This window comes from Erinaceus europaeus, chromosome 16, assembly GCF_950295315.1.
Source record: "Erinaceus europaeus chromosome 16, mEriEur2.1, whole genome shotgun sequence".
NCBI classification, from domain to species: Eukaryota; Metazoa; Chordata; class Mammalia; order Eulipotyphla; family Erinaceidae; genus Erinaceus; species Erinaceus europaeus.
This window is the reverse complement of record NC_080177.1, coordinates 22,629,871-22,651,985: the sequence shown is the minus strand read 5'-3', so window position 1 is coordinate 22,651,985 and position 22,115 is coordinate 22,629,871. Positions and strand designations below refer to the sequence as shown.

The following is a 22,115-nucleotide window of genomic DNA, read 5'->3' as shown; positions in this document are numbered from 1 at the left end:
GAGTAGTGACTCATAATTTTCAGTATACAAGTCTTTCACTTCCTTGGTTAGGTTTACTCCTAGATATTTTATTGTTTTTGTTGCTATAGTAAAAGGAATTGATTTCTGGATTTCAATTTCTTCTAGCTTAGTGTTTGCATAGAGGAATGCCACTGACTTTTGAATGTTAATTTTGTAGCCTGACACCTTACTGTATTGCCTGATGATTTCCAAAAGCTTCTTGTTGGATTCCTTAGGTTTTTCTGTGTATACCATCATGTCATCTGCAAATAAGGAGAGTTTGACTTCTTCTCTTCCAATCTGTATGCCTTTAATTCCTTGCTCCTGCCTGATTGCTTTTTTTTTCCTCCAGGGTTATTGCTGGGCTTGGTGCCTGCACCATGAATCCACCGCTCCTGGAGGCCACTTTTTCCCCCTTTTTGTTGCCCTAGTTGTTGCAGCCTCGTTGCGGTTATTATTGCCATTGTTGACGTTGCTTTTGTTGTTGGATAGGACAGAGAGAAATGGAGAGAGGAGGGGAAGACAGAGAGGGGGAGAGAAAGATAGACACCTGCAGACCTGCTTCACCGCCCGTGAAGCAACTCCCCTGCAGGTGGGGGGCCGGGGGCTTGAACCGGGATCCTTAGTCTGGTCCCTGCGCTTTGCGCCATGTGCACTTAACCCACTGCGCCACCGCCCGACCCCCGCTCCTGCCTGATTGCTATGGCAAGAGCTTCCAACACTATGTTGAATAGTAATGGTGATAGTGGGTATCCCTGTCTAGTACCTGATCTGAGTGGAAATGCTTCCAGTTTTTCACCATTGAGTATGATGTTGGCTGTAGGTTTGCTATATATAGACTCCACTATCTTCAGGAATTTTCAATCTATTCCCATTTTTTGTAGTGTTTTCATCATAAAGGGATGTTGGATTTTGTCAAAGGCTTTCTCTGAATCTATTGATATGACCATGTGGTTTTTGGTCTTGCTTTTGTTGATGTTTTTTTTTTATTTTTTTATTTAAATATTTTATTTATGAGAAAGACAGGAGGAGAGAGAAAGAACCAGACATCACTCTGGCACATGTGCTGCCGGGGATCGAACTCGGGACCTCATGCTTGAGAGTCCAAAGTTTTATCACTGTGTCACCTCCCGGACCACCAGAAGACATCTTTAAATAAACTTAACTAGAACAAAAAATATGGGGCAGGGGGAGAAGGACAGTTAAGGAGGTTATCAAAGAAGATAGTCAAACAAGAACAAACAGACTTAAATTTCAACAGGGAGATACCCATAAAAGGTGTTTATATGGAAATTTCTTTTTTCTTTCATTCTATTTATTTAATTTGACAGGACAGAGAGAAATTGAGGGGCGAGGATCCAGGTGGTGGTGCACCTGGCTAAGGACTCACATTACAATGTGTAAGGACACTGGTTTAAGCCCCTGGTTCCTACCAGAAGGCGGGAAGCTTCCTAAGTGGTGAAACAGTACTGCAGGTGTCTCCCTCTCCCATCTCAGTTTCTCGCTTTTTTTTAAATACATATTTATTTTCCCTTTTGTTGCTTTTTTAAAAAATTGTTGTTGTAGTTATTATTATTGTTGTTATTGGATAGGACAGAGAGAAATGGAGAGAGGAGGGGAAGACAGGCAAGGAGAAAGACAGACACCTGCAGACCTGCTTCACCGCTTGTGAAGCAACTCCCCTGCAGGTGGGGATCCGGGGGCTTGACCGGGGTCCTTATGCCAGTCCTTGCAATTTGCACCACGTGCGCTTAACCTGCTGTGCTACCTCCCAAACCCCAGTTTCTCTCTGTCTTTATCCAATAATAAGTAAGGTGGTCTGGGAGGTGGTGCAGTGGATAAAGCACTGGACTCTCAAGTGTGATGTCCTGAGTTCAATCCCTAGTAGCACATGTACCAGAGTGAATATACATATTCATATATACATACATATTCACTGGCTCTTTCTCTTTCTCCTCCTATCTTCTTCATGAATAAATAGATAAATGGCAGGGTAGATAGCATAGTGATTTTGCAAAGAGACTCTCATCCTGAGGTTCAATCCCCTTTACCACTATAAACCAGAACTGAGCAGTGCTCTGGTAAACTAATTTTATATATATATTTTTATATATATATATATGGAGAGAAATTGAGGGGGAAAGGGGAGATAGAGAAGGAAGACCTACAACACTGTCTCTCCACTCATGATGCTTCTCCCCTTTCCTCCATTCTCTGCAGCAGGGGCTTAGACCTAGCTCTTTAGGCATGGTGCTGTCTGTGCTCAACCAGGCACATAACTACCCAGCCCCAAGGAAATATCTTTTTCAAAGAGGATATTTCACTAGGTAGGGCTACTACTTTATCAAGCCTGAGGCCCTGAGTTTGAGCACTGGTACCACATAAGAATATCATGATACCAGGAGAGGCTCCATAGGTGGTGGCACAGTGCTTTGGTATCTTGCTCTTTTTCTAAAAGTTTGAAAGAATGGAATAACTGCCCAGTAGCAGTGGCATCAACCATACACGACACCTAGCACTGTATGAAACATAAAGCAGGGGGTCTGGCGGTAGCATAGCGGGTTAAGCACACATGGAGCGAAGCACAAGGACCGGCCCTCAGTCCCCACCTGCAGGGGGTCACATCACAAGTGGTGAAGCAGGTCTGCAGGTGTCTTTCTCTCTCCCTCTCTGTCTTCCTCTCCTCTCTCCATTTCTCTCTGTCCTATCCAACAAAGACGACATCAATAACAACAATAACAATAACTACAACAATAAAACAACAAGGGCAACAAAAAGGGAACAAATAGCCTCTAGCAGTAGATTCGTGCACCAAGCCCCAGCAATAACCCTGGAGGCAAAAAATAAATAATCAAAAAAAAAAACCAAAAAAAAACCAAAGGCAACCAATATGAGCTCTCCCGTGAAATCAACCTTACACTAAAGACACATATTTGGCAGTGGCAAACCTTTGTTTCCCTTAAGTAATCCTGGTGGATATGTTCTTTGACTCCTGCATTTGCCTCCAGAGAGTATCCTTGGGGACACAGCTGATTACTTCTAGGCAGAGCCCAGTCAAGTCTACTCTGCAGCTCTTAAAATGTTGGCTGCTGAGAGCACAAGCTAGAACATTCAAAAGATCATCAAACAGACTAAACTCAACGTCTAGGCAGCCTATGTACACCACTCTCCTTGTCAAGAAGAACGAGGAGTTCCTATTGCAGAAGTGACCTAAATTCAGGAATGAGCTCACTGGTGTGGGCATGCTTAAGTCTGCAGTCAGCAGGGTCATCGCTGGGGATGTGGAAGGAAGGGAGCTTTCTCTGATTTTACAGAGTCAGCTTGATCAGCTCTCTAAGAGCCCAGTGCTCGGGCCAGTCTCACTGGTGTGCTGAATCTGTGTAATCAGGCTCCGCTTAACCACAACTTCTGCCCAGATCTGTTCCCAGAACTCAGTAGAACAGCTGTATGTCAAACAAGAGCAGATCTGGTTCCTTCTGCAGTGTTTTCCATAGGACACAGGCATGACTGGGGTGTGTTAAAGTCCTTTTGGCTAGAAAGAGAAGTCCTAAAAAGGTACAGAACAATGCAGGGAGCAGACTGAGGTCACAGGAAATAGGACACATTGCCTGAACACACAGCACGAATAAGCTGGCCAATTTTAGACACTGTCACTCACTTCCACAACTCCCTGAGAGTTCTAGTTTGCAAATCTAAATGAACTTTGCCTGCTCACAGCTCTTTGCTGGTGCCCTTTCAACGACTTACAATCTTGCTTAATACACAAGCCCAGTCCAGTCAGTCCTACCTCTCTCCAACTTCATCTCCCACACTTCGCCAGTCACACTTTGTGCTTGAGCCAGGCTGAAACTCCTTGCAATTCTAGGTTCTAGAGCACACCCTGTCCTGCCCCGTGTGAAGGGATACAGCTGTATTGCCTCTGGCCTCTGAGAAATTTACTATCTCTTCCCCCATCTGCAGAACCCACTTCTGCTCCTCCACCTAGCTATGGCCTTTATGAAGTCCCCCTCTGCTCTTCCCTGGCCCCAGTACATCCTTCTGCACTAAATAAATTATCCTAGGGCTGGTAGCATTATACTCTGTTAAGCACACGTGCATTACATGCATTACCATGCACCATGGACCCACGTTCAAGCCCTCTGCCTACACCTACAGTGGGAAAGCTTCATCAACAGTAAAAAAGGATCCTGGTTTGAGTCCCCGGCTCCCCACCTGCAGGGGAGTTGCTTCACAAACGGTGAAGCAGGTCTGCAGGTGTCTATCTTTCTCTCCCCCCTCGGTCTCCCCCTCCTCTCTCCATTTCTCTCTGTCCTATCCAACAACAATGACATCAATAACAACAACAATAATAACTACAGCAATAAAATAACAAGGGCAACAAAAGGAAATAAATAAATAAATATTTTTTTTAAAAAAAAGAATGGGGATCAGGTGGTGGCACACCTGGTTAAGCGCACACACTGCAGTGCAGTGCACAAGGTTGCAGGTTCAAGTCCCTAGTTCCTACCTGTAGGGGGAAAGCTTCAGAAGAGGTGGAACAGGGCTGCAGGTCTCTCTCTCTGCCTCTGTCTGTCTCCCCCTCCCCTCTCAATTCCTCTCTGTCTCCAATAATAAATAAATAAATAAATAAATAAATACATTTAAAGAAAAAGAATGAAGAATTAAAAAAAAAAGAAAGAAAAACTGTCTCATCACTCGAGCGCATTATATTTGCAGCTGGGTTTCTTTTCTCATTTCTAGGTAGGAGACAAGAGTGTCACACAAAGAGAAAAAAATGAAAGAGACCACAGCACCAAAGCTTCCATCAATGTGGTGGGGGCCAGTCTCAAACCTTGGTCATGTACATGGCAAAGCAATATACTATTCAAGTGAGGTACTTCACTGGTGTTAGCAGTGTGAGTTGCTCCAGGGCAGAGAACCAGACCAGTTTGTTTCTATAACCCACTCTAACCCACATATAGCCAGCACTCAAATGCTGATCAAAGGAGTGAATGAACCCCATTTACACGTTATCTCTGGAGGTGTCTAGACCAAAGAAAATCACACTTGCCTTCTCAGAAGAACATATTCAAATACCGAGAATTGTACTTCCTGATAAAACCTTTTAGAAAATGACATTACCAGCAGCAGCAACTGGAAACTCAGCAGAATACTTAAGTGCTAAAAACAGTGAAATGGGCCAAATCTTGAGCAGGCACAGTGTGGAGACTCCAATGGGGAGCCAGAAGAGAGCCAGGACTCTTTGGAGTTTAAAAACCACAAACAACTTCTTAAGAATTACATGTATTTACATCTTGGATCTGGGACAAACTATTGCAGTAGTTGCCACCCCAATCCAAATGCCTTTCCCCCCCACCCCCAATCTAGGACTCTCTCCCAACTGAGCCAGCATTTCAGATGGGAAGCGAGTTGCTGTTCCCACTAGAGAATGCAGTCACCTGCAGTCATCACCACTGTCCTTCCCAGCCTTCTGGGGCCTAACCCTTTCCTGTGAGTTCCAAAGGAGGCTGCCTGTTTCAGTTCTCCATGTGGCTCCCAGGATGGTCTGGGCTGTGGGAGGGGCTCTTCAGCTGGGGGGTAGACAGGTGTTCCAACTCGTAGTATCCGTTCTCACAGGCCCTGTGTGGGACTTTCTCCGTTATGCCCTCCTTCTGGCTCCGCTTGTGCTCCATAATCTGCTGCAGCTGGTGCCCAGCGTATTCTGGTTTAGTGGTCAGGGGGCCTGAGGGCACCGGCAGACCGAGGATATCTGACACCATGTAGGGGCGTAGCCAGCCCACCAGCGGAGTGCTGCCAGGGCTATAGTGGGTCTGCTTGTGGTAGAAGAGCAGGCCATCTACCTACAGAGGGGAGAACAGGGTAAGAGCAACTCTGGGGTCACATGCTTTGCTTCCTGGGGCGTTAGACACAAAGGGGCAGCTCTGCGTTCTGGCTCCTTTTTCTGGGTTACTACCGGAAACCACTTCTCACACAAGCAGTTTCTCCACTTTTTTTTTTTAATCAGAACACTGCTCAGTTCTGGCTTATGGTGGTGCTGGGGATTGAACCTGGGACATCAGAGCCTCAGGCTTGAAGGACTTTTTGCATAGCCATTATGCTGTCTCCCCAGCCCTACAAGCAGTTTCTCTAAGTGAAGAAGAAACTACATTCTCGGGCAAGGATGATAACATCATGGTGATGCAAAAGACTTTCATGCCTGAGGCTCAGAGGTCCCAGCTTCAATTGCCAGCACCACCATATACCAGAGCTGTGCTGTGCCCTGGTATCTGTCTCTCTTTCTAAAATAAATGCATATTTAAAAAGAAAACTACATTCTCACAAATGAAAACACAAACAAGACTTTCCTATTCATAAGCAAGTTTCTATTTCTCCCTCTTGCACACCATGGGGCTGTTGGAGGGGAGGTTGAGGGGTTTTGGGAACCTCCCTATAAACAGAATGTGTAGAAAGCAGAAACTGGGAGGGGTAAATAGTAGAGTGGCTATGCAAAGAAACTGTCATGACTGAGGATCCAAAGTCCCAGGTTCAATCTCCTGTACCACCAGAATTGAGCAGTGCTCTGGTAAGAAAAAAAAAAAAGAAAGGAAGAAAGGAAGGAAGGAAGGAAGGAAGGAAGGAAGGAAGGAAGGAAGAAAGAAAGAAAGAGAGAAAGAAAGAAAGAAAGAATTAAGTTGAACCCAGCTGTTCTGTTGCCGAATCCCAGACACTCCCTGTTATCAAAGGAGAGCCCTGTAGTGGGAGATATGCAGAGCTGTGGGGTAGCGGAGTGCAGTGCAGGGGACCCTGTTGCCCACTGCTGGCTACCCCCACCTTCCCTTTCCCTGGGGGCGTTCACACACCGTGTTCTGGGAAACTCAGCTTTTCTCAACGGAAAGCCCTCCTGCACTCTCACATTTTCTTTTCCATGATTCAGTGACTCATCTCTAAGAAAGCATTTATTGTCGTTGGGGCAGGAAGGTTATAAATAAAGATGGTGTTCTCACCACCTTCTTAAAAGACTCCCAGAAATGAAGGCAACTCTGCCTTTGCCATTTCCTCATCCAAGAAGCTGTGAACCTTTTAGCAAAATTATATCTGGCTCAGGCAAACACTTGTAGGTGACTAAGTAAGATTTTAAAAGGTGTGGTGGGGAGAGGAAAGGCTGTTGTACTTGGGGAGAGGAGCTGCAGAGTCTGAGGAGGATGAAGACTGCCTGGGACTAGGAAGCTTCTGGGAACATGAGACTTCCAGCACCGAAAACTAGATGAGAGGCTGGGAGACAGATGGCTCATCGAGTAGAGCAGTTCCTGCAATCACATGGGAGCACCACGGCACAGAGGCAATTTCCAGAGATGGCAGAACAGTACTGTGGTCTCTCCCTCTCTGTCTGTCTCCCTGAAATCCAGTCAATCAGTTGATAAAATATCAGGTCAAAAGCAGTGAACTGCACATTAGGTCATACACACATACACCCACCAAAAAAACAAAATAACTTAGTGCAGGGGAGATAGCACCATTGGTAATGCAATCACCTGAAGCATCAGAGGCTCCAGGTTCAATCCCCAGGACCAATATAAGTCAGAGCTGGGCAGTGCTCTGGTAAATTAAAAAAAAAAAAAATGCCACCACCACTACTACCACCACTTAGAAGAGTTGGTCACCCTGCCCCAATCACAGTTTGGCAAGCACTGCCACCCCCAGGAATCACTGCTTTGTGGAAAAAGGAGTGCAGGCCTCTGCAGTCTAGCTGTCACAAAATGCTCTTTCAGTAAGTTGTGGCTGTCAGACATATGACCTCTCAGCTACAGGTAGCAGAAAGAGGTGCAATGATGGACCTAGGAATGAAAGCCCTTCCTCTTTGAGGCCTCAGTTTCCCCAGCTGTCCTTCCAGCCTGGCCACTCCGATTTCCCCAGCAGGTAGAACTGAGGCTGAAGGGTGGTAAGCGCACCCCCTCCCAGGCACCAACTCTCAGCCATTTGCTGCGGCTCTGCCACAGTAAAGCCAAAGGAGAATTCACCACTTAGTGTGACGAAGACTCCCCACGTCTACAGTCACATCAGAGCATTGAAGACAATGGTTTCATTACCTCAAAAGGGAAATCCGTAGACAGCACCTTGCACAGGCTCTCTGGAGTACAAGGGAAATTCTTTAACCCCACAAACTTAAACTAAAATGCAAATGAGAACAGAAAATTAGTACATTACAAATAGCATAGACTTTAGCCATTGAAAAGTGGTTTTGGAGAATCATAGTTTTTAATCTCATCTTCCCCTACTCATCCCCCAACGGTATTGTGAATTACTAGGTCAGTCGTTCTCAACTTTGCTTTATACAGGAGGACCTTCTCAGAACTTTTAAAAATTAGAGATGCCCAGGCCCCACCATGAGATTCTGACTGAATTGGTCTGGGCGGGGACTGGGCACCCAGTTGATTCTAACATGCAATCAGGACTGAGAACAGCAGTCCTGTGCTGGGTTTAGGGACTACCTGATACTGTCATCCCTGTGACAGCTTCCCTGTCTTTCTCATGAATAAATAAATAAATAAATAAATAGATTCTAAAAAAGCAGGTCTGTAGGTGTCTTTCTCTCCCCGTCTTCCCCTCCTCTCTCCATTTCTCTCTGTCCTATCCAACAACGATGACAACAATAATAACTACAACAATAAAACAAGGGCAACAAAAGGGAATAAATAAATAATTGAAAAAAAAAGTAATCTCAGAATGGTAAAGCCCTGACAACAACAGGGAAAAAAAAAAAAAAGATTCTTGGGCTTCAATGCCCAAGTTGTTTTGATTTCCTCCAGGGTTGTTGCTGCTGCTGCTGCTGTTGTTGGACAGGACAGAGAAAAATTGAGAGAGGAAGTAGAGAGAAAGACAGACACCTGCAGACCTGCTTCACCACTTGTGAAGCAACCTCCTCTGTAAGTGGGGAACCGGGGGCTTGAACTGGGATCCTTGCACTGGTCCTTGTGCTTCACAATAGTGAGCTTAACCCGGTGTGCTACTGCCCAACCCCAATGCCTAAGTTTTTGATTCAGTGAAACCCCAGAATTGAGACTGCTGACATGTTCCCCAGTAAAGCTGACACTTTGGGCATCTCTGCTTTCATATCTGAGCTAAGAGTAACTTTGGCTGGTCAAGCCCCTCATTATGTGGATTTGAATAGAGGTCAAGAGAGAAGGTTGCCTTCCCCAGGCCTCAGTGCATGACGGCAGTGTGAGTGTCTAGGCTCTACTCAGTGGTCTGAAGCAACTCTCCTGCAGGTGGGGAGCCGGGGGCTCGAACCGGGATCCTTAAGCCAGTCCTTGTGCTTTGTGCCACGTGCACTTAACCCACTGTGTTATGAAAACAAACAAACAAAAATATGGCCACCAGGAGGAGTGGATTCATAGTACTGGCACTGAGGCCCAGAAACAAAGCTGGAGGCAAAAAAAAAAAAAGGGGGGGAGTCAGGCGGTAGCACAGAGGGTTAAGCGCACGTGGCGTAAAGCCCAAGGACCGGCAGAAGGATCCTGGTTCGAGCCCCTGGCTCCCCACCTGCAGGGGAGTCACTTCACAAGCAGTGAGGCAGGTCTGCAGGTGTCTGTCTTTCTCTCCTCCTCTCTGTTTTACCCTCCTCTCTCCATTTCTCTCTGTCCTATCCAACAATGACGACAATAACAACAACAATAATAACTACAACAATAAAAACAAGGGCAACAAAAGGGAAAATAAATAAACATTAAAAAAAATTAAAAAGAAAGAAAGAAAAACTCTCTGGTTCGTGGTCCGGGAGGTGGCGCAGTGGATAAGGCATGGGATTCTCAAGCATGCGGTCCCGAGTTCAATCCCTGGCAGCACATGTACCAGAGTGATGTCTGGGTCTTTTCCTCTCTGCCTATCTTTCTCATGAATAAATAAATAAATTCTAAAAAAAAAAAAATTCTGTGATTCTAATATTAAGTCTTACCGGATTGAGCTTGGTTTTCTCTCCCAGACCTTCTTCTTCTGGTAACTTCGAATGCATCCAGTAGAATCGAAAATCAGTCTGCCAGAGGAGAGAAAGATAAAGATGAAATACTGCTCATTTCAAACTATGTTATATGTGCTCTAGGAGGTGACACAGCAGATGAAGCCTCTCAGACCTGAGGTCCTGGTTCTGTCCATCCCTGGCACTGCATACACCACTGTGATGCTCTGTTTTTTTCTTTGCTCCCCACTTCACACTAATAAATAAATTAAACCTGATAAACTGCACCCATGTGTCAATAATTATACTACAATCCATTAATCCCCCAATCAAGTAAAAAATACATTTAAAATTATTTTAATTTTTAATGAGAAAGATATAAAGAAAAAGACCACAGCACTCACTGCTCAGCTTTGGCTTATGGTGGTGCTGGGGATTGAACCTGGGTCCTTGGAGGCCCCTAGGCACAAAAGTCTTTTGCAGACCATTATGCTGTCTAACCAGCCCAAGAATAAAATTTTTTTACATGTTTTATTATTATTATTTATTTTCCCTTTTGTTGCCCTTGCTTTTTTATTGTTGTTGTAGTTATTATTGTTGTTGTTGATGATGTCGTCATTGTTGGACAGGACAGAGAGAAATGGAGAGAGGAGGGGAAGACAGAAAGGGGGAGAGAAAGAGACACCTGCAGACTTGCTTCACCACCTGTGAAGTGAGTCCCCTGTAGGTGGGGAGCCAGGGCTAGAACCGGAATCCTTAAGCCGGTCCTTGCACTTCGTGCCAAGTGCACTTAACCTGCTGTACTACTGCCCGACCCCCAGAATAGTTTTTTTATATTTATTTATTTTCCCTTTTGTTGCCCTTGTTTTTTATTGTTGTAGTTATTATTGTTGTTGTAATTGATGTTGTCATTGTTAGATAGGACAGAAAGAAATGGAGAGAGTAGTTGGAGCCTGCCCCTCCTACGGCGGGGGGGGAGGGGGTGTTTTTGCCTCACAAGCAGTGAAACAGGTCTGCAAGTGTTTATCTTTCTCTCCCCCTCTCTATCTTCCCCTCCCTTCTCAATTTCTCTCTGTCCTATCCAATAAAATGGGGGGGATGGATTTGCAGTGCAGGCACCCCCCTCCAGCGACAATCCTGGATGCAAAAAAAAAAAAATGATAATTATAAAATTGTTCTAATGTAACAGTGCTTTAAATCTTATAATTTGGTCTGGTTTTGTTGTAACTTATTTAGGCTACATTTTTACATTAAATTTAACAAAAACTATAATGATAATTATCTTCATATATTGCTTATATATGATAGAGGAGGAAAGAGACAAGAGACACTTGCAGCCCTACTTCACCACTCCTGAAGCTTTCCCCCTGCAGGTGGGGGGGACCAGGGGCTTGAAGCAGGGTCCTTGTGCATTATATATGTGTGTGTTTAACCTGGTGTATCACAGCCTCTCCCTTCCCCCAACCAGAATTCTTTATGGGAGACAAGAAGTGGAAGGAAGATCTGGCTTCTGTAATTGTTTCTCTGCTGGACATGGATATTGGCAGGTCAATCTATACCCCCAAACTGTTTCCATCTTTCCCTGGGTGGTAGGGCTCTGGAGAGGTGAGACTTTGGGACATATTGGTGAGGTCATCTCCCCAGGGAAGTGAGGATGGAATCATAGTAATGTCTGCAATTTGGTCACTGAAAGGCGGCAAGATATAAAACTAGACAAATTATTTAATAAACAGGAACCTAAAGGTAGGGATTGAGTAGATGGAATTAGGGGGTCTTCAAGTGGAAAGAAGCTAGGAAGTCTATTTTAGGTATGTTTCAAGGGGCCTATAACTTTAGTGATTTTTAAAAATTATTTTCTCTTTTTGTTGCCCTTTTTTTTTATTGTTGTAGTTGTTATTGATGCTATTGTTGTTAGGACAGAGAGGAATGGAGAGAGGAGGGGAAGACAGAGAGGGGGAGAGAAAGACACCTGCAGACCTGCTTCACCGCCTGTGAAGTGACCCCCCTGCAGGTGGGGAGCCAAGGGCTTGAACCGGAATCCTATGCCAGTCCTTGTGCTTGGCGTCACATGCGCTTAACCCGCTGTGCCACCACCCGACTCCCCAACTTTAGGAAAAAAAAAAAGAAATGGAGAGAGGAGGGGAAGACAGAGAGAGGGAGAGAAAGATAAGACACCTGCAGACCTGCTTCACCACCTGTGAAGCGACTCCCCTGCAGGTGGGGAGCCGGGGGCTTGAACCGGGATCCTTACACCTGTCCTTACACTTTGCGCCATGTACGCTTAACCCGCTGTGCTACCGAATGTAACTCCAAAACCCAGTTAGGTTGGATCTTTTTTTTGTCACAAGAGTTATTTCTGGGTTTCAGTGGCTATATCACTCCACTGCTACTGGCCACCCCTCCCCATTTTTCTTTTTGCCTACAGGATTATTGCTGGGGCTCAGTGCATGCATTATGAATCCACTACTCCTGGAGGCTGTTTTTTCCCTTTTGTTGCCCTTGTTATTTATCATTATTGTTATTATTATTGTTGTTAGATAGGACAAAGAGAACTCCAGAGAGGATGGGAAGACAGACAGGGGAAGAGAATGACAGACATCTGCAGACCTGCTTCACCACTTGTAAAGTGACCCCGCTGCAGGTGAGGAGCTGGGGGTTCAAACAGTGATTCCTACTCCAGACCTTGCGCTTAGCGCCATGTGCGCTTAACCCAATGAGCAACTGCCCAGTTCCCTCATCTTTTTTTCATTGTGCTGTTGTTGTTGCTGCTGCTGCTGCTGTTGAACAGAACAAAGAGAAATTGAGAGGGGAGGGGAAGACAAAGAAGGGGAGAGATAGACATCTGTAGACCTGCTTCACTGCTTGCAAAGTGACCCACCCCCCCTGCAGGTGGGGAGATGGGGGCTTAATCGGGACCCCTGAGCTGGTCCTTGCACTTTGCACTATGTAAACTTAACCTGGTGTGCTACTGCCGAGCCCCCCCCATTTTTCTTTTCTTTTTTTAAGATTTTGTTTATTTATTAATGAGAAGATAGGAGGGGAGAGAAAGAACCAGACATCACTCTAATGTATATGCTGTCAGGGATTGAACTCAGGACCTCATGCTTGAGAGTCCAATGCTTTATCCACTGCTCCACCTCCCAGACCACACATTTTTCTTTTTGATAATGAGGCTGAGGGACACCTATAGCACTGCTCTACAGCTCATGAAGCTCCTGCCCTGCATCTTGCTTGGTAATATGTGTTCTCTGCCAGGTGTGTCACCAATCTGCCTTGAATCCACACTATTTTCTTTCTTTCTGTCATTCTTGAATCTGCATTTCTCACAACCTCACAGGATCACATGGTGAGAATCACTGTGATAAGCTAATTGATAGAGAACACAAATGAAAATCAGCACAGTAAAACTGAGACACGGGTAGGGATTAGGAACAGGGGCTGGGCCTGTGAGGCTGAGCTCACCTTTCTCTGACCACTGCTACTATCACTCCTGAGGTCACCACAGAAGAAAGTGAAAAAGCAAGAAGGAATATTGAGACTTTCTCACATGGAAAATCGCCTTCCAGAACTAGCTCCTCTGAGATAGGCAGTTTTTGTGTTATGCCAAGGACAGTTGCCATTTTCAGGGTTAGGAGGTAGCTGGTGAAAGAGTGGAGGTGGCACAAGTCTATTTAATGATGCCTTGTGTTCCACTTTCTCTTTCTTGTGTCACATCTTCCCTGCTAGCAATCCTCCTACATTCTGGAGGGTGGGAGGAAGGAGGGGGTGGGAACAGCTGTGACAGTCAGTCCCACCTACCTCTCTATTACTTCTCTTTCCTTCCCTCCAGAATGGCTATCCTTTCCTTAGTTCCTCCTCCCTTTTTTTTTTTTAAATGAAGCTAATTTAAATGCACTCAAAGATGCAAGGAAAATTAGATAATCTTCTTGATATACCACATCCTGTACACACCACGAAGCTGGTCACGTACCAAACCCACACACTGAGCCGATTTCCCAGGAGGAGAGGAGAGAACAGGAAAAGACATGCACGAGTATCAGTCCTCACCTGGCAGTCATAGAAAGGGTGTCCCCGCCAGCACATCACATCCAGAACATAGTAGGTCTGGTTGACCTCACTGTAGATACAGTCCAGAATGGTGTAATCTGGGAACACAAGTCATAAATCAGCAGGTCCCTTCGCAATCTGCATTCTCACTTCCACAATCTTGGAACTCCTACCCTAAGGGTTTGGAACTGAACCCAACACTCCTCAGTGCTTCCAGCAAGTGCTAGAATGAGGCTTGTTAGGGAGGAAGTTCTCTTCACAGTCCTTTTTGGTTACCTGCTATTGTTTAAGGGTGACCTAATATAGGACGGTATAACAGGAATCAAGACAGCCCTTCAGTCAAATGTTTATTCCAAACTTGTAGATAAACTGTGACATATTTACCTTTGAGAAGCTCAAGTTCAAAAGCAAATTATCTTCCATTTTAGCTTATAACTAGTGTAACTGCTCACTTAACATCATTGCTATGTTCTTAGAAACTGTGATGTTTCACAAAACTTAAGTTCTCCACTGTCAAATGGGATTCATTTCCCCCTCCCAATGTTACAGTGAATGACACAAAAAAATGTTACTTGAGAAGTCACTGCACATTTGACATTTCTATAATAGGTACTGTATTCTGTGGGGGAATATGAATTATGTTATTATTATTGTCACTAGGGTTATCATTGGGGGGTTGGTGCCTGCATGACTCCACTGTCTCCAGTGACCTTTTTTTGTTTGTTTGTTTGTTTCCTTCTTTTCTCTAGATATAAGGGGGGGAGGGAGAAAGAGAGAAAGACACAGAGCAAGAAGAAGGGACACCACAGCACTGCTTCTGCTCCCCTTACAGACTCTCCCCAGGTTGCGGTCTGGGACTTGAATCTGGGCCCTCACATGGTGCTGTGTGTGCTCTTCCAGGTGAGCCACCTGCTTGCCCTAGTCACCCCCGTCTTTAAGGAAACGAAAATTCAAGTAAGATAGGCAACAGAGGAAAAAACCAAGAGCTGAATTATAAGGTACAAAGAGAAATAGGAGTTCCAGAAAAAAAGGAGACTTGAGCAGTCGATATTTTATTTAAGAAATGGACTATATACAGTCTTATAGGATCAGAGGAAAACAAACAAACAAAAAACAAAGGCAGGGCCTGGAAGTGGAAGTAACCTTCATATACCTCAGGATGATGATCCCAGGCACTACCAGACAGCACCAAGGACACCAACAACAGAGCCCCATGGATAGAGAAACAATGCTTTGGCATTGTTTCACCACCACCCCAAGGAACATAGAATAGAAATTAAACAGGTAGGCAGCTCAACAGTAGAATGGACGCGAGGCTCCAGGGATTCCTCTAAACCACACCGTGGCTAAAGAGCGCTGGACTTAAAGGCCAGAGACTCCTAGTGTGACCTCCCCCCAACAACAGTCTGCAGAAATGAAGGCACTCTCACAAACTGAAAACAAAGTGAGCTGTTACAATGACTAAACAAGGGGCCTAGGAGGGGGCTCAGTGGGTAGAGGGCATGCATTCCATGCCTGGCCTCTCGTTAGATCCAAAACCCTACTTGCCAGTGCCAAGGATAAAAACAGGATGGTAAACCACTGCTTTGAAGCCTCTCTGTCTCCAAAAACACAGAATAAAAATTGGGCTGGGGTGGCTGGGAAATAGTTTAACTGGTAGAACATCAGACTTTCATGCCTGAGGTTTCAAGTTCAAGCCCTGATACTGCTTGTGCCATAGTGGTGCCCTGGCGTATCGCTATGCCTCATATGAAACTCCCTCTTTCTCTCATATGTAACAACCACATCTTTAGAAAGAAAAATTGGCTTAGTGGGTAGATGGCAGGACTTAGATGTGTGAGGTCCTAGATTTGATCTCTGGCACCATATATGCCAGAATGGTGGTCTAGTCTCTTACTCTCACAAAATAAATAAATCTTTATTGAAAACAAATAAAACACTACAACCAATTAAGCAGCTTACACTGCTATTTACTAATAGTGAGACTTAATAAATTGGCAGTGCCATATAGGTACCTTTTGCTGTTGTGGAGTTCCGTCGGTTCCCTCCAGGAAGCATGGAGGGAAACTTGTTGACACAGAAGCCAGTCTTGGTGTAGGCACTAGTAGAACCCTGTGTGGAAAGAAGCCACAGTTCTCTTTAGGCATTGAGGGTGCTTTATCCTTTTGTTTCCATATTGTGGAGGGGTGGCACCAGCACAAAACTGGCTCTCAGTGAATCCTGCTGAGATAGCACAGTGGTGACGCAAAAGACTTTGATGCCTACAGCTCCTGAGTCACAGGTTCAATCCCCAGCGCCGCCATAAGCCAGAGCTGAGCAGTGCTCTGGTTAAAATACATAAATAAAAAAGGATATGGGGGCACGGCGGTGGCATACCCAGTTAAGTGTACATATTACCATATGCAAGAACCTGGGTTTGAAGTCCCCCCTGGTCCCCACCCTGCTCCTACCTGCACAGGAGAAGCTTCACAATTGGTGAAGCAGGTCTACAGGTGTCTATCCTTCTCTCTCCCCCTCTATATCTTTTCCCCTCTCTCAATTTCTCTCTGTCCTGTCATGTGTAATAGAAAGGAAAAAACAAAAAGGATATGGATTCAAGGTGCAAACCCCTCCTGCAACACAAGGCATTCTGGGTAGGAGCTTCAGGCTGCTACTCACCCTGGAGGCCACGATAAGGGATCTTTTCCCAATGGGGCACACAACCACAATCCACTCCTGCTCCAAATCTGAAGGGACATCAATAAGCCACTCAGAGAGCATCAACTAGGAACACACACAAAAAAGAAATGGTGTTAAAAAACAGTAGGGGCACAGTGCTCCAGTGTTCACAATGAGAGAATTCATACCCTGTGTGTACGATGAAAATAAATGGGAGAGAATGAGGGCAGAAAGGCTCAGCAGGAACTCCGGCCGCTCGTTCCTAGCAATTGTCCACTACGGACAGAAGCACTCCCTGTGAACTTCAATGACTCTTTCATTGTCAGAATCCACACCTATTTTCACTACCTCCCTCCCACACCCACTCGCCATTCCAGGGGCTTCTCCCAAGAGATGTTTTCAGACGAGATCAGCGTGTCTCAAGTGGGAATCCAAACACTGTTCTACAGGATGTTAGGAAATGTGTCTCAAAAGGGGCAGGGGGATTGGGTAGTAGCACAGCGGGTTAAGCGCATATGGCTCAAAGCGCAAGGACTGGCGTAAGGATCCTAGTTTGAGCCTCCAGTTCCCCACCTGCAGGGGGGTCGCTTTACAGGCAGTGAAGCAGACCTGCAGCTGAGTATCTTACTCTCCCCTTTTTTTTTAAAGATTTTTAAAAAATATTTATTTATTCATTCTTTTTCCCTTTTTGTTGCCCTTGTTTTCATTGTTGTAGTTATTACTGTTGTTGTTATTGATGTGGTCGTTGTTGGCTAGGACAGAGAGAAATGGAGAGAGGAGGGGGAAACAGAGGGGGAGAGAAAGACAGACACCTGCAGACCTGCTTCACCGCCTGTGAAGCGACTCCCCTGCAGGTGGGGAGCCGGGAGCTCGAACCGGGATCCTTCTGCCGGTCCTTGTGCTTTGCGCCAAGTGCACTTAACCTGCTGTGCTACTGTCTGACTCCCTCTCTCCCCCTTCTTTCTCCTCTCTCTCGATTTCTCTCTGTCCTATCCAAAAACAACAGCAATACCAACAATAACAGTAACAATAACAAGGACAACAAAATAGGAAAAATGGCCTCCAGGAGCAGTGGATTCATGCTGCAGGCACTGAGCCCCAGAGATAACCTTAGATAAGCAAAAAAAAAAAAAAAAAAGAAAGAAAGAAAAAGAAAAGAAAAGAAAAGAAAAGGAAAAAGGGGTGGTTGAGGAAATGGCTTAGGAAGAGCACTGGACGTTCCTGGCTTGATCTCCAGTACATGCATCAGAGCGGTGCCCTGGCTTGTCATTCTCCTGCTCTCTGCCTGATGTGAAACTCTCTATCTCACATGTAATAAACACAATAGAACTTAAAAAAAAAAAGGGGACCAGTGGTGGTGCACCTGGTTGAGAGCACATGTTATAAAACACAAGAACTGGGAGTCCGGCGATAGCACAGTGGGTTAAGCGCACATGGTGCAAAGTGCAAGGACCAGCGGAAGGATCTGGGTTCGAGCCCCCGGCTCCCCACTTGCAGGGGAGTCACTTCACAAGCGATGAAGCAGGTCTGCAGGTGTCTATCTTTCTCTCCCCTTCTGTCTTCCCCTCCTCTCTCCATTTCTCTCTGTCATATCCAACAACAACATCAATAACAACAACACCTACAACAACAATAAAAAAGACAACAAGTGCAACAAAAGGGAAAATAAATAAATAAAAAATTTTAAAACAACAAGAGCAACAAAAGGGAATAAATGAATAAATATTTAAAAAAAAATTTTTAAGTCTTTAAAAAAAATTTTAAAAAAAGGCACAAGAACCTAGGTTCAAGCCCCCAGTCCCCATTTGCATAGAGAAAGCTTCACAAGTGGTGAAGCAGTGCTGCACACATCTCTCTATCTCTCTCTCCCTCTCTAACTCCTCCCTCCTCTTAATTTCTGATTGTCTCTATCAAATAAAGATTAAAAAAAATGTTTTTTAAAGGAAAGAAAGGGGGCTGTGGTGAAATGAATTTAAAATGCTGCTTTGCCACAGGTGCAAGTCAGGTTTGAATCCAGCACCCACAGCGATGAAGGAAGCTTTGGTGCTTGGTGCACCTGTCTCTCTCTCTCTCTCTCTCTCTCTCGTTTTTTTTTTTTTTTTCTCCAGGGTTATTGCTGGGGCTCAGTGCCTGCACCATGAATCCCCTGCTCCTGGAGGCCATTTTTCCCCTTTTGTTACCCTGGTTATCATTATTGTGGTTACTATTATTGTTGTTATTGATGTCATTGTTGTTGGATAGGACAGAGAGAAATGGAGAGAGAAGGGGAAGACAGAGGGGGCAGAGAAAGATAGATACCTACAGACCTGCTTCACCACCTGTGAAGCGATTCCCCTGCAGATTGGCAGCTGGGGGCTCCAACTGGGATCCTTACCCTGGTCCTTGCGCTTTGAGTCACTTGCATTTAACCCACTGTGCTACCGCCCGACACTCTTCCTGTTTCTATCTTTAAAAAGGGGAGGGGAAGGGTTGGGCGTTAGTGCAGCGGGTTAAGCACACATGGCACAAAGCCCAAGGACTGCTGTAAGGATCCAGGTTCGGGCCCCCGGCTCCCCACCTGCAGAGGAGTTGCTTCACAGGTAGTGAAGCAGGTTTGCAGATGTCTTTCTTTCTCTCCCCCTCTCTGTCTTCCCCTCCTCTCTCATTTCTCTCTGTCCTATCCAACAACGGTGACATCAATAACAACAACAGTAATAACTACAACAATAAAAAAAGGGCAGCAAAAGGGAAAAAAATACATATATATGAGGGGGTCAGAGAGCAAGCTCGCCAAGTAGGGCATGTGCTTTGCCATCCATGCAGGCTATGCTCAAGCTCCCCCCACCATTTGGGAGGTGCTACAGCACTGGAAGAAGATCTGGTGCTTTGGTACCTCTCCCTCTTCTCTCAGTTTTTTTAAAAGGACCTGGAGTGGTGAAATTGTATATACATAAGGTTTCGACTCCACAAAAACAAAAACAATTTCATGGGGCTAAAGATAGCTCACTGAGTAGCAGGAATCTTGCCATGCACAAAGCTGAACTCTGCACAAAAATGGGGACACCACAGCAGTGAGGGAAGCACTACAGAGAGTGGGACAGGACTAAGGTCTCTCCCTTCCTGTCTCTTTCACTGTCCCCCACAGATAATCTGAAAATGAAAATAATATGGACCAACAATTTGAACTGCCGCTTCTCCAAAGACGACATACACAGCTTCCCAGAAGGTGGCACAATGAGCAGCAGGCCTGACTTCAGACATGAGGTCCTGAGTATGACCCCTGGCACCGCAGGTATTAGTGTTAACACTCTCAAGATTGTGGCCCTAGCAGGTGGCGCAGTGGATAAAGCACTGGATTGGCAAGCATGAGACCCAAGGTTTGATCCCTGGTACTGAATGTGTCATAAGGATGCTCTGGTTCTTCCTTTCTTCCCTCTCATTAATAAAAGGAATAAGTATATTTTAAATACACACGCACACATAACACCACATACACTTCTTTGTCACTGCCATGCTCTTGCTCAGCCTACTTCTGCTGCCAGATACCAGATACGCCCAGAAGTGTTCTGTACCTCTGCCTAGCAAGATGAAGCCAAGCTTCTGGATATTGTGGTCCAGAGAAGACAGGTGGTTGTACAGCAGGAAGATGAATTAGCTGGACCTGTCTTCTCTGGACTACTGCCTCCTTTTTCATTAACTTTTCCTAATTTCACTTGCTTCCCACTCTCTTGGAAGTTAATCTCACTTTGTCAGAGCAAAAACCATAATCTACACTTACGTCTGCAGTGTGGGGCTCTTTCTGACCCCTGTCTATCTTCTCCACCGTACTGCCTTTCTTAACACAGAGACAATCTCTCAACAGGGCAGAACTAAACTGAGCAGAACTAAACTGCATAAAGGATGCTGTCTGTGTGTTACATAGGGACAGAGAGCAAGGTGTGTGTGTGGTGTGCACACGCAGGAACTCAAAGCCCAAAAAATTATACTGTTTTTTTCTTTTTGCCTCCTGGGGCTCAGTACCTGCACTACAGATTGCTGGGGCTCAGTACCTGCACTACAAATCCACTGCTCCTGGAGGCCATTTTTTCCCTTTTTTTTTTTTGCTGTTGTTTATCGTTGTTGCTGTTATTGCTGTCATTGTTGCTGGATAGGACAAAGAAAAATCGAGAAAGGAGGGGAAGACAGAGAGGGGAGAGAAAGACACCTGCAGACCTGCTACACTGCCTATGAAGTAATGCCCCTGCAGGTGGGGAGCGGGGGCTCAAACAAGGATCCTTATGCCGGTCCTTGGGCTTTATACCATGTGCACTTAACCCCGTGTGCTACTGCCTGGCCCCCAGAACCTATACTCTTTTAAGACGAGACAGGAGACTGAACACTTGGGTTAGAGAGAACAACATAAAATAGTAGGGTAGTGGTCTGGGAGGTAGCTCAGTGGATAAAGCATTGGACTGTAAAGATCCTGAGTTTGATCCCTGGTAGCACATGTACCAGAACAATGTCCTGTTCTTTCTCTCTCTTCCTATCCCTCTCATTAATAAATAAAATACTTTAAAAAAAATTAATTTAAAAAGATAAAATAGTAAGGTAGACTTCGCTACCACTTAGACTCAGAGCTAATAACTTGCTGTTTCCTGGCCTCAGCCTCACCTAGATCAATGGGATGTCCTGGGGTAGCTGGATTAACTTGCTATCTTCAATAGCAACTTCCAACCAAGTCAGTGTGCAGATCCTAAACTGACATGTTAGTCCACAGCTAAGGAAAGACCCCTAATCTGGGAGGAGTCAGGGGGCAGTGCTTGGCTGGGTAGCCCAATCCAGAGTAGCTGTGCAGTAACTACTCAAGACATGACAAGCAAATGAAATCTAGTGGTTTTGCCATAAACTGAGGGCCTTCTGTACAAGTTTGCAGTCTTTAATAGCAATGGAAGAAGGGTCCCAGACCCACCACACTCAGGCTCCATCACTGATGCTAGCCTAGCCCTTACATAGCAAGGGAAGATTATTTTTTTGCTTCTTGGATAGGACAGAGAGAAATGGAGAGAGGAGAGGAGGAAACAGAGAGGGGGAGAGAAAGATAGACACCTGCAGACCTGCCTCATGGCCTGTAAAGCAACACCTCTGTAGGTGGGGAGCCAGGGGCTTGAACCGGGATCCTTCTTCTGGTCCTTGCGCTTTGCGCCATGTGCACTTAACCCACTGCGCTACCACCTAATTCCCTCTGGAGGCTATTTTTCCCCCTTTTAAAAAATATTTAGGGAGTCGGGCTGTAGCACAGCAGGTTAAGCACAGGTGGTGCAAAGCACAAGGACCGGCATAAGGATACCGGTTTGAACCCCGGCTCCCCACCTGCAGGGGAGTCGCTTCACAGGTGGTGAAGTAGGTCTGCAGGTGTCTATCTTTCTCTCCTCCTCTCTGTCTTCCCCTCCTCTCTCCATTTCTCTCTGTCCTATCCAACAACGACAACAACAATAACTACAACAATAAAACAACAAGGGCA

General features: G+C 45.4%; 1 protein-coding gene across 1 annotated transcript in view; it reads right to left on the bottom strand.

The window, feature by feature from the left end:
• Window positions 1-5,267: 5,267 nt before the first annotated feature.
• SNUPN (snurportin 1) overlaps window positions 5,268-22,115 on the bottom strand; it is a 28,975-nt gene continuing 12,127 nt past the window's right edge. Inside the window, exons 4-9 of the mRNA XM_007525756.3 lie at window positions 16,637-16,741; window positions 15,994-16,090; window positions 13,979-14,076; window positions 9,932-10,009; window positions 8,067-8,147; window positions 5,268-5,840 (exon numbers count right to left, since the gene is read on the bottom strand). Coding sequence (XP_007525818.2) covers window positions 5,517-5,840; window positions 8,067-8,147; window positions 9,932-10,009; window positions 13,979-14,076; window positions 15,994-16,090; window positions 16,637-16,741 — 783 coding nt within the window. The 3' untranslated portion in view covers window positions 5,268-5,516. The remainder of the gene's footprint in view (window positions 5,841-8,066; window positions 8,148-9,931; window positions 10,010-13,978; window positions 14,077-15,993; window positions 16,091-16,636; window positions 16,742-22,115) is intronic.